Here is a 12,516-nt window from a genome sequence, read left to right as displayed (position 1 = left end):
GCCGTTTGATAAAGACCCCCTGTTTTTGCTTACACAGGAGGTAATTGTCTATGAAAACATAAATAATAAAACACAAAACCAGGCTGCCCCCTTTCAGAACTGCTGTGCTTATTTGCAAATGTATCCAAATTTAAACCAATTAAGATGGATAATCAACTAATATTTAGTTGGCTGTCCTCAGCTATAAGCTTTTATGTGCTTCTCCACTGATTTAAAGCTGTCTGGGGCATTTGAGGCTGAAGGGGAATCCCCCCCCCCCAAATCACACTTGTCGAAAGGTCAAGAGATAATGTAAGCAGATGGAAGGCTATTAAATCACTTTTCTCCATGCTCTCAGAAGCAATGTTTTAAAATTGTCAAGACATAATATTCAAATTATAGAAACATAGGTGTGCTTCAGACAAAACAAGTCTCCACTGAAATTCTAGATCAAATCATGAAACCAGTCCTTAGCAGTTCTAATGCAGCCTTCCCCAGCCTGGTGCCCTCCAGATGTTTTTGACTACAACTCTCATCAGCCCCTGCCAGCACAGCTGATGCTGAAAGGAGTTATTGTCAAAAACATCTGGAGGGCACCAGGCTGGGGAAGGCTGCACTAGTACATGCTAGCTCTCATAGTCAGAATAATAGAAAACCATGCATGAGTAGCATAAACGCCTGTAAAATTGTGGAAGCTATAGGTGCAGTTAGTGGTGGAGTCAATTTGCTAATGCACAAGGCCTGAACTCTGGCCCCCTGAGCATTATGCTGGATCTGGCTGCTTTATCTTGACAGTTTTAAAAAAAGAAGGAATAATGAAGCAGGCATACCTTACAATTCAATCTGTAGTGGCAAGTACTATTGAAACACAGACTGACAGAGCCCATTCTAACATACAGAAAATTGGAGTCTACTGTGAAGTGCATTATTATCATAGTAAGTGTTAATTCTGCATAATCACGAAAACCATCCTTGATCATGCTGGCTCAGGCTGAGATTCTACAACAGTTGGAAGGCACCAGATTGGTTACCTCTCTCATAGACCAGGTGTGGTGGGGAACCTTTGACACTCCAGATGAACTACAACTCCCATCAGCCAGTTTTTTAAATTATTTTTTTATTTGCCCACTTAACAAAAAAGGGAAAAGAAAAAATAAAGTAAGATAAATAAATAAGAAGTGACCAATAAAGCCGCCACCATTTCACAATGTGAATTCAAGAATGCCAATGGCCAGGGTTGATGGGAGTTGTGGTTCAGCAACACATGGTGGGCAACAAGTTCCCCACAGCTGCTGCAGACAGTCAAAAAATGCTTTTGGCACATGACTGCCATAATATATCCAATAAATGTTTGAATTATTCTGCGCCAGAAAAGCAAAACTCAGGTGTCAGATATTGTATCACTCAGTAGAAAACCACCTTCTAAATCTGAATTCATATTCCATAGTTATGAGGGTCTAGTTGACACAACAACAACAAAAAAAGGAATGAAGCTTTAACATGGACTACTCATAGCTCTCATGTCAGAGAAGGTGGTAATACTGCAGCCCTCCATTGTGAATTCCTCACACACACAGTCCAATATCATAGAAAATTGATTGGCTCAGCTTATCTAGTTGCATGTTGCAATTCTGGAATAAAAATCCATTTAATCTGTTCTATTTCAAATTCAAAATCATTATCTCAATTCCTAGCCCATTTCACTAGTAAGGTTAAGGCACAGGCCAAATTACACAAGGGAATTGTATGGCAGTTAATACTTAAAGCTGCCACTGACTTGATCACTGCAATAAAAATCTCCAGTTTTATTTAGTCACATGTCCAAACTACCTTCTAACAAAAAATTTCCCTCTTCAAGTTTCTGTTTATCAACATGTTTTGGACAACTGCAAGGGTGTCTTAATAACTGAAGTGGCATTGTTAGTTCTTTTAAACACCCTCAACCCAGTTCTTTAAATAACCCCCAAAAAAATCCAGGGTGGGTGAGGGGCAGATTGAGGCAACAGAAATAGCCCACAGAATTCAGTACCTTGGACAGCTCAATTTAAAAAATCCATTATGAAATTAAAAATAAAATCTGTATTAAGATGGAGAAGCTGCAAACAGCATCATCACGGCTGTATAAATGCAAGCAGGGAAGAAAATGGTTTTTAAAAATACTAAATAGCGGTGGTGGGGAGATGGAAGGAACAAGACTGCATCCAAAACCATACATGTCTCCTATCCTAATGTAATTAAGGGAATGCAAAGCACAGCATAGGTTGTGGCCCATCAGCATTCTTCAGAGGACTGAGCATTAGGACTGTCAGTCTGCAAACAGACTTCCTGTCTGGAAGAAGCACACAATAAGCTAACAATGTGCTCTTAATATATGCAGCTTTTTTTGTTAGCTGCACTTTGATACATGACAGCCAGGCTGTCTTGTTTGGTCAGCAGGGGACATTCAGGATTGCTTTTAAGAGCTCTCTCTCTCTCTCTCTCTCAAAAGAATGTTAGGCATCCAATCAATTCCTTCTCTGATCTTGTCTGTTTAGAAGATATCAGCCATAGATTATTTATTTTTAAATTCTGCATACTTAAGCAAACAAGACTAATGGCAAGCAATTTCCTTCTTGGTCTTTCTGTACATTTGCAGACATTTTAATTGGAGACTATGCGTGTTTCATTTTAAAATTAGTTCTTGACTAATATTTGCCCGGCCAGATCTCAAGAAAACAGTGTGTGTCCTCATCTAAAAGGGCTCCGGAATAAGATGAACTGCAGTTCGATATCAATTCCCATTAGCAAGTCTGGGATCTCCTGCCAACACAGCCATTTAGGAAATCATCAGCCAAGGGCTAATGCACCATTGATGCTGACCGTAAACCCCCCCAACACAAATTGCCATCCTTTTCTTCCCTCCTCCCTTCTTTGCCAGTCCCAATGCATTCTGCATTCCTCTTCCCATACATCTGCGGTTCTGAATGATCAAAGGATTCCAAAGCTCCGCTTTGACTCATTATTTTTATCTCTTTTAAATATACAATATAAAACAATATGTTATTGTACATTTGAGCAACATTGGCACAGACATCCTGTAAGTCAAACATTGTTCTGTTACATTCAAACACCATGAGACAGCTTGTTTTCAGCTTCAAGAATGTGCAAATGTATGTCGGTCTAAGAGGCTAGCACCCTGGACAGCTCCTAGCCTCTGCTTCAGATGGGAGGGGACTGGGTGGGGGAAAGGAGGAGGCAGGGAGAGAATGGGTCAAATAAGGGCCATTGAAGGATAGCAGCACAGCTTCCCCAGCACTTCCTTTCAGTGTTGGAAGCAGATACACACACCTCACTCTCCCCCATCCCCATCCCCACCACTGCGATGAAGGAGGGAAAGAAATGATGAAAGGCATTTGACTTTGCAGAGGTGGACAGCAGTAGTATATAACCATCATCTACTTTGTAGAACAACCACTATGGCAGAGCCATCAAACAGCAGGAAAGGGCAAAAAACATGCAGGAATTGCTTCACTGGAAAAGTAAAAGTAAAATACAAGACGGAATGCTCTGGGCTGTACTGTGATTCACAGTAGCAGCAAAGAGATCCAAAACCATGGATACACTGGTGGGGCTTCCACAGGTGAGGTCACAGCAGCTGCTTTTTCCTGCAAAAGGCAGAACTTTGTCAATACGTAATGCCTAAGGTTGACCCATTAGTCTAGGAATTCTCCCCATTTGGAAGGAGGAGGAGGGGAAGAACAGCCCCTCCCTCCCAGGATGCACCCACAGGGCCCGAAGTGCACCCAGCTGGGACAAGGTAATAGAGAAGGGGCAAGTTCTGCTCCTAGCCAGAAGGCAACAGTACATCATGGGTCAGACACCATCCCCATCCCCCAATATTCAGGTGCTGCAGTTGTGGGAAGGGGCTGATGTAATTTTGGGTGTGGCCCACAAGATGGAGGGTGAAAGACTGGACTCCAGCAAGTCCTCACCCCCCCCCCAAAAAAAAGCCTGACTGGCTCATGGAGAGCAGCACTCCACCCTGTACGATGGGGTGGGGAAAGGATATGTCCCTAGCAACTCCCCGATCCCAAAACTCCCCAGAGTTTTCCTGCCCCTGTGAAATCCTGGCTGAGAAGAGCTTGGGAGGGGAGAAGAGAGAGAGAACGAGGAGCAGTGCGTCCGGAAAGGTGGAGGGAGGAGATGGCGGGGGTCGGGTGGGGGGTGGTCGGGGCTCTCCTAGCGGTCCAGGCTTATAGTCCAGTGTTTGTTGGAGCCGGAGTCCTTTGTCGGCGCACCCTCGCTCTCGTTCTTGAGGTCCTGGAAGACCTGCGTGAAGAAGTGCGGGTCGGCGTTGATCTGCAGCATCTTGGCGCTCAGGCCCTGGATGATCGCGAGGCAGCGGTCCCAAAAGCGCTCCTTGTCGCCCTCCACCAGAAAGGGCTTGAGCGGGTAGGAGATCTCGTTGCCCATGTAGGAGTAGGCCAGGTAGAGGCAGGTGAGAAAGGAGGCCTGCAGCTCGGCCTGGCTGCCCACCTGGTCGCCCTGCAGCGCCTCGCGGCACAGCAGGTACACGAAGACCAGGTTGGCCGGCGTGATGAAGCCCTGGTCCTGCCAGCCCTGCAGCAGCAGCGAGCGGTCCACGCTGCGGAACCAGCCGATGACCTCGCCGGGACTCAGCTCCTTGAGGCGGTAGCAGCGGCGGCACACGAAGTCCCCCAGGCAGCGGAGCAGCTCGCCCGTCGAAGCCTGCACGATCACCCGCCGCGGGGAGCCGGGGGCGGCGGAGGAGGCGGCGGTGGCGCGGTTGCCGGGCAGCGGCGGGGGTGGCGGCGGCGGTGGCTGCTTGCCGCCCTCCTGGGCGGAGGCGGGCACGGTGGGCACCGGCACGGCCAAGGGCCCCTGCTTGGCGCCGTCGGGCTGGGACTTGCGCGCGTTTTCGCGGTTGCGCTGCTGCACCAAGGGGTCGGGCGCGCCCGCGGAGCCCGGCTTGGGCGTCACCTTCTTGGCGTTCTTCTTCTTTTTGGCCGAGGCGGCCACCAGGCGCTTCCAGGTGAGCGCCGAGATCAGCACGCCCGGCCGCTTCAGGCGGCTCTCGCCCTTGCCGTGCGCCCGGCCCGGAGCCGCCTTCTCGGCCAGCACGCCGCCCTTCCCCGGCGCGCTGGGCGACAGCGACAGCACCGTCCCCATCTTGGCTGCTGCTGCTGCGAGCGAGCGAGCGAGCGGCTGCTTGGCGCCTTTGCTGCGCCGCCCGAGCGCTTACAGCTGCTGCCCAGGCGCGCCCGGCGCACCGGCCATGGGCTGGGGCGGGACGCAGCAGCTGCGCCGGCGCCCTGAGTCGGAGCTTGCGGAGAAACCTCGAGGAGCCGCAGTGAAGCGCGCCAGGACGGACGAGGACTCGGGTCAACCGGCGCTCAGCAGCTCCCCTCTCCGCACTGGCTGCCGCACTAGCCCCGCCGCGCCCCGCCCGGCCTCTCCCCGAGCAGCCAATCCCGTGCCGCGGCTTCCCCGCCCCTCAGCCAATCGCCTCGAGGCATCGACCCCCAGGTGCCTTCCTTTCCCGCTGAGGATGAGAGAGAGAGAGAGAGAGAGAGAGAGAGAGAGAGAGAGAGAGAGAGATCCTTGTGATGATGGTAAGAACAGCTGCACTTCCTGGATCCCAAAATTCAAGAGAAATAATATTGGGGAGGGGAGGGGGGCTTCCAAATAACAACAAAAGAGAGAGCTTGTTTTCCCCACAGTTCCTCCCTGCCAGAGCTTAATCTGAGTCAGCTGAGCATGTGTAGAGTACCTGAGCACCTACTTGTTCCTATGCAGGTTTGATCAGCAAGTAGGTTTACTGTCAGGAGTGTGTTATACAGGCGGATATAAATCCTGGTGTCTCCCTATTAGGAGAAGAACTACAGTATTAGTCTGTCTCTTTTCCTCACTCCTCCAGTAATGGCTTCGAGTTGATGCTTTGTATCTCTTAGGTCTGAGGTTGGCAACTTGCAGCCAGAGGGCCCCCATGTGTCCCCGATTTCAAAAGCTTTATGCAAGTGATCAGTTCAGGCCTCTGGCAACAGCAAGTTGTCCCTTGGCCACCAGCCAGCTGGGCAGCAAGGAAGACAGAGTGGGAGGCAAAAAGAGAAGAAGGTGAGATGTCACCCACACACCCATGATTGGCTTCAGCTGGGCCCACAGTCAGCATGCGGCCCCTGGAGATTACCCATGAGAGGTCCAGTAAGAGGCCTTTCCTGCAGTGGCTCCCCACTTGTGGAATGCTCTCCCCAGGGAGGCTTGCCGATGCCTTCATTACATATCTTCAGGTGCCAGATGAAAATATTTGTTTTTGTTTTTATTGTGTATTTGTGTTCTCATTTTGTATTTTTATGTTGTGAACCACCCTGCGACCTTCAGATGAAGGGCAACGTAGTAATTTAATTTTAATAAATAAGTAATAATAAGGCCTTCATGAGAAAATGGTTGACTACCCTGGCTTAGAAGACATTTCCTAAAGCAGGTGTGGGGAATCTTTGGCCCTCCGTGTGTTGCTTAAATACAGCTCCTATCAGCCCCAGTAAGCATACCCAATGGCCAGGGTTCTCCACACCTGTCCTAAAGAATACAAGGCCTGGTACCTTACACTGAGACCAGAAGTCAGTACAGATTAGCCAAAATGGGTATCATACAAACTTTCCACCCAGCCCCTATCATGATTGATTCCATCCCTATCATGATCTGACTGGCACCTGCAGTCTGCACTTACTGAAGCTTCCAAACTGTCTCCAAGGTGAGGCCCACATAGAACACTATACAGTAGACAATGCATGAATATTGGCAGCCTCAAAGAGCAGGGCTGGGTTCAGGAAGACAGCAAAACTGTGAAATCTAACACAAGAGGAATGCAATCGTGCCCAGAGGCGATAGTCTGACCTCCCCAAGGTTGCCAAAGCTGCCCAACCACAGCAATGGTGTGCGGGTTCAATTTCAATGAACCCCAAGTCTGCCTCTCAACAGGAATTCAGAAGAACCAATGTTGCACCTGAATTGGCTGAGAAAGAAAAGCTGTATGCCATTGATGGCACTTCCCAAATGTTGGACTATCTATTCATGTCAATCATATAGACCCTTGCAGGACTCTTTATAATAAAAATCCAAGGGGGTTAAGCAGAAGCCACTCTTTAAATCAGGGGTGAGATACCCTTTTTCTATCCAAGGGTCACATTAGCTAATGGGCAACCTTCAAAGGTCAGCATTTCAGTGGTGGGGATGGACAGAACAAAAGTGGGAGGAGCAACAGGTTTAAAAGGCAGAAGCTTCCACATACAGTGGTACCTTGGTTCTCAAACTTAATCCGTTCCGGAAGTCCGTTCCAAAACCAAAGCGTTCCAAAACCAAGGTGTGCTTTCCCATAGAGAGTAATGCAAAATGGATTAATCCATTCCAGACTTTTAAAAAAACCCCTAAAACAGCAATTTAACATGAATTTTACTATGTAACAAGACCACTGATCCATAAAATGAAAGCAATAAATAATGTACTGCAGTCACACAATCAATCAATCAATCAGTAGCTGAACTGGGTTCCACACAGTCACACAGAAAAGCTGCAGAAACAAACACACAAAATAAATAGCAAAAATAGACAGACCTCAGTGTAACACTCAAAACAGAAGTGTGGCACTCAAATCGGAGGCATAACACTCAAAATGGAAGTGTGGCACTCAAACTGGAAGTGTAACACTCAAAATGGAGCATGTCTGGCTTCCGAAAAATGTTCGCAAACCGGAACACTTACTTCCAGATTTGCAGTGTTTGGGTTCCAAGTTGTTCGAGTACCAAGGCATTTGAGAACCAAGGTACCACTGTACACACATATAAAATTGTGGTTTTATGTTGTAACCGCCCTGAGACCTACAGATATAGGACAGTATACTACTACTACTACTACTAATAATAATAATAATAATACCCACCACCACCACACACACACCAGATAAGCCAGAGGTGCTATCACAGTTCAAAGATGCATTTCAGCCAGGCAAAAATGCTTGAGAAGGTCATAGAGCAGGGCTGTTGATCTGTATAGCCTGGGGGATGGGCGTGGCTTGTGAAAAGTCCTGGGGGCCAGACAGTAAAGCCTGTAGGGCTACATCCAAATATACCCAGATAGGAAGGAGTAGAACTGCAGTGGAAATCAATCCCTGAACTTTCCAATCTACCAAAGGATTGCACAAAGATTTAGGGGTCAAGAGTACCAAAAGCTGCTGAGAGGTCCGGCAAGGCCAACAAGCTCAAAGTCCCATGTTGATCTCCAGTCAAGATTGCCCAGCAATGGCTGTGGCAGGAACACACTCGGATGTGTCTTGCTCACCCTGCAGCGAAGCAGCTGTAATGACTATGGTAGATACTTGCACAGCGCCAGGCCTTTGCACAACAGCAAAAGGGTGTTTGCTGATAACCTTACAACATGTTTTGGCCTGCCTTGTGTGTTTATCCTATGCTTTACCTTCTCAGTGGCTTTAACAGAGGCTAAGGTCTGTAGTGTTCACACTCATATTGTACCTTTGATGTCTGTTCCACTGCACACCCCAAGGATATTTGTTAATATTTGCTCAACAACCAATTTCTGAGAAAAACATACAAGTCTGGGATTCATCAATCCAAGTAACAGAATTATCACTCTATCCATCTATGCTGTACACATGAGTACAGCAGTTTCTTTACCTCTTTTGCTGGAGAACATGGTAAGAAGGAAGTAGATGGTAATCATTCCCATTTCACAGGCTGAGATGTTTCACGGTGGTCTGTCTTATCAGCTTCAGATTCAGGGAGACTCCCAAGATCATGGCACCTATGCATTACTGTACAAAAGGACCTATCATGAGAAAAATGAAATGCAAAGGATATGTTATTTTACTCTTCATTGGACCTACATAGGTTGGTGTGAGTGCATATGCAACTTTGAGCTTCTCAAAACTCTTAACCAGATAAATGAAACCCATCTGATTAAAGTGCTGTGAGAGTTTAAAAAAGAGCACTCTCCTACACCAGCTTGATAATAAATAATATAATTGTACCTACTTTCCACCATGTATCCTTGGGATCAACATTAGAATAAGTGAATTACTGGGGTACAGGAGAGTATACAAATATTCTAACTCATTCTTCATAAACCAGAGACGGTACTGAAGTAAAGCACTTTAGGTGAATACTAAATGTACTATGTCTTGAACCGGTTTAAACTGGTTAAAAGAATATGTTAGCATGTTTTGTTGGCTGAGAAAAACAAGATGGAACAGCTCAGATCTTATGATAAAGTTAGCAACAAAAAGAGGAAAGGAATTTGTAGGAGAGCCTTGGATGAGGAGGGGTTGTGGCCTCACTGGATGACCCAGAGAAGGCCCCCTGATACAAGAAAAGGAAAAGTGTGCATTTACTACAGATATTACTCAATTCACAGTCAAGTGCCTCAGACAACACTTCACATTGTAGAGCCATTCCGTCACCCCACCTTCGCCCCACTTCTCACAAAGAGTAGTGGTGGTAAGCCTTTGTCTGAACTGTACTATTTCAAATTTTATTCACATGGTAGTTTACCACACAAACACATGAGAGTCCTACAAATTAGGGAGAAGGCAGGCAGACCCTGACATCTAGACCTGCTCTTTTAACAAGGCCTATGCCTAGAGGTTCTTGCTTCAGGAAACTTATCTAGCTCACTGCCACTACTGGGACTGGGAGTTCTTTTCTCCCTTCTCCAGAAGCACAAGAATAATTCATGTATAAGCATGCTGACAACTCTCTCCATCACCAATTAATCCACAAACAATTTCTCCTATTCTAGTGTTTTCCATGCTTTCACAGGTGTTTTCCATCACACTGTAATTCTGTTTCTACTTACTTTAAAGCTCCATTGAAATCAGCAGGATTTACTGCTAAGTAAATGAGAAAAGACTTCTAATTGCATTCCAAATACAAGATCACACACAACAATTTAAATCAAGGAAACACTCACCAGTTAGGTTTCTAAACCACACAAGTTAAAGACTATTCATGTTTTTTGAGTGGGCTTCATCAAACCTAATGTTTGGGATTTTTTGTTCTAACTGAGTTTATGTCAGCCAGTGGCACACAGCAGACACACAAAAGTTCCTTGCAGCTCCCTAAAGACTTACTAGATTTATTATGGTGTTTGCTTTCTTGATTTACACTTCCCTTTATCAGGGATAAAATTGCCCTATCATTTCTTGGCAGGGCCTCTTGTGCCTTTAAAAGCTGCATTCAACAGGTGCTGCTTTTTTTCTCAGACAGTCATGCTGCTGCTACTTTCTGACATGAAAAATTGCACCTCTTGAGACCCTGGCAAGAAAAAAAGTGGCATTCCCTACAGGGGAATTGGGAAGACTGGGGAGGAGGGAATTGTCTGGGCTGGAAGTGAATGACATCAATAAAATGCTGTTTGCATATGAGCTCTGTCTGAAACTGTTATCAGATCCTTGTCCTTCCCTAGTCTTAACTAACCATTTCAAAGGGAATGCAAATACCTGTGTCTTGTGCCTTTGGTGCAATAAAGTAATGTTGCCTCTGTTTTTGTGGTTTTGCGGGCACACGCGCTAAACCCTCTCTGTGGTGCCTACCCCTTTTCCCAAATGATAAGACAAGAGACCAGTGTATGGGTTCAAATTGGCCACAACTTTATTGAACTTCAGAAGTGGGAAACATGGCACAGGCCTTGGCAGGTAACCCTCTCAGCCCGCCTGGCTGAGGATATGCAGGCAGTTGAGGCCCAGTGAGAGGGGACTGCAAAGCGCAAACTTACACAGCATGCCCTTCCACCGACCTCGTCCGGGGAGTTTGACCTACATGCTGCCACTCTAGGGCTAGGGACTCTCGGCTTTGCCCTTTAACGGGCCCTGCAAGCGCCGCCGCATGGGGAGGGAGCATGAATGCACCCCCCAACTTGATGTTAGACTAAAGGCTACCTTGCCAAGGCCTAAAACGGCCAAAGTTGTGACGAAATTGCTACGGGGAAGGCGAAACCTGCCAATGCAGGGAAAATTCCTTCCCAGTTCTGAATACAGCAACCATCTTACGACCGCAGCAGTGCCCGCTGACCTGGAATGCAAGATATTAGCCTGTAAAGAAGGAATCATTAAATTGAAGATCGCTGACCTAAGCTGAAATTAAAAAGGCAAGAAATATTAATTGAGGAGGGTGGGTGGGTGATCCTGGAAGGAAGAAAGGCAAAAGAGGCTTGAGCCCAGGAGTCAGCCTCTTTTCCTTTTGGCCTTAGGCCCGCCCCCGGCCGGCCGTCCATTGTCCTCCCTGGCCGAGGGCAGGTCAAAGGCCAGCTCAGGCAGGTGGGTGCCACCCACCCAGGTGAGCCTCGCTCGGTACCGCAAACCCCGCCCACCTGTGGGGAAGGGAGGGCGGATATTGTCAGGTTGCCCAGCACATAGGTTTTCCTATGCCTTGTTTCAGAAAACAAATAAGTCTTATATTAAATTGATAAGAGCAATGCATCTACGCAGCATTCATTGTTCTTCTAACATATACACTCCACCCTCTAACCCTTCCCATGTTTTCTTAGCCCCAAATTCCATTGACATCAATGGTAGTTACTTCTTGGTTGCAGCACTGTAGCCTGATACTGGAGCAACCTTGCCCTTTAGTCCAGGGATGGAGAACCACTCGACCTCCAGATGCTGTTGGACTACAACTCCCATTTTCCATGACTACTGGCCATGCTACCTAGGGCTGATGAGAGATAGGGCTGGAAGAAGAAGAAGAAGAAGAAGAAGAAGAAGAAGAAGAAGAAGAAGAAGAAGAAGAAACAACTACTCCTTTTCCCTTATGGGTTACAAAAGAGCCCGTATAGAGTCCTCATGTAGGTTTTTTATCAGTAGGAGAAAATAACAGAGGCCAACCAGAGAATATTGAGAAGCAAAGCAGCTAGTAAGCCTGATCTTTATTAAAGCTGTTGCAACATGGTGCTCCCCACACACACAGGAAGGAGGAGGAGACCCAGAACATTGGTGTACAAACTCTTATATAGACATTTGAAATTGCCTCCCCTGTAGCTCAAGACCACCCCCAATACATCATACATACATCACAGAAGGGGCAGTCTACAGCAGAAATCTGAGTGTTGTTTTTCTCCTGTCTGCAGGATACCTAATAATGGACCACTGATTGCATTACCTGGGCCATTTGACCAATATTTTGTGATGATGACTACTTAATTCCTGAATCCAGGTCACAGGCTCACCCTATTCATACACAGACACACCCGTAAGACAGGATTTGTGAACAAAGAGACAGTGGGGAGGCTTTTCCATTTCCTTCCTCCTTTCAGAGAAGTATTTGAGGTGACTGAGTCAAAATGGCTTTAGGACTGTTTTCCTGTCCTGTTTCCAGACATGTGGTTTATATATTTATGTATGTGTTTGCCTTGTACAGTTATGAACATTTATTTTATATATATAAGACCTTAAAATTCCTATAACAGGGTGGTAGTCAACTAATGTGTTCTGTCAGTGCAAGAATTTCCACTTGTGCAAAGGGACTTTTCCTC

General features: G+C 46.7%; 1 protein-coding gene across 4 annotated transcripts in view; it reads right to left on the bottom strand.

Moving 5' to 3' along the window:
• Positions 1 to 2,963: 2,963 nt before the first annotated feature.
• CDK5R2 (cyclin dependent kinase 5 regulatory subunit 2) overlaps positions 2,964 to 12,516 on the bottom strand; it is a 41,551-nt gene continuing 31,998 nt past the window's right edge. For 3 of the 4 annotated variants that reach the window (XM_081853237.1, XM_081853234.1, XM_081853236.1), the window contains 2 exons: positions 8,667 to 8,817; positions 2,964 to 5,521 (listed from right to left, as the gene is read on the bottom strand). In XM_081853237.1, the coding sequence (XP_081709363.1) occupies positions 4,198 to 5,148 (951 nt within the window). In that variant the 5' untranslated portion in view covers positions 5,149 to 5,521; positions 8,667 to 8,817 and the 3' untranslated portion in view covers positions 2,964 to 4,197. The remainder of the gene's footprint in view (positions 5,522 to 8,666; positions 8,818 to 12,516) is intronic. The other variant, XM_081853235.1, reaches the window with a different exon arrangement.

The sequence above is a fragment of the Podarcis erhardii genome (assembly GCF_964252035.2).
Source record: "Podarcis erhardii genome assembly, chromosome: 1".
NCBI classification, from domain to species: Eukaryota; Metazoa; Chordata; class Lepidosauria; order Squamata; family Lacertidae; genus Podarcis; species Podarcis erhardii.
Note: the sequence above shows the minus strand (reverse complement) of the source record. Positions and strands in the feature narration are given on the sequence as shown.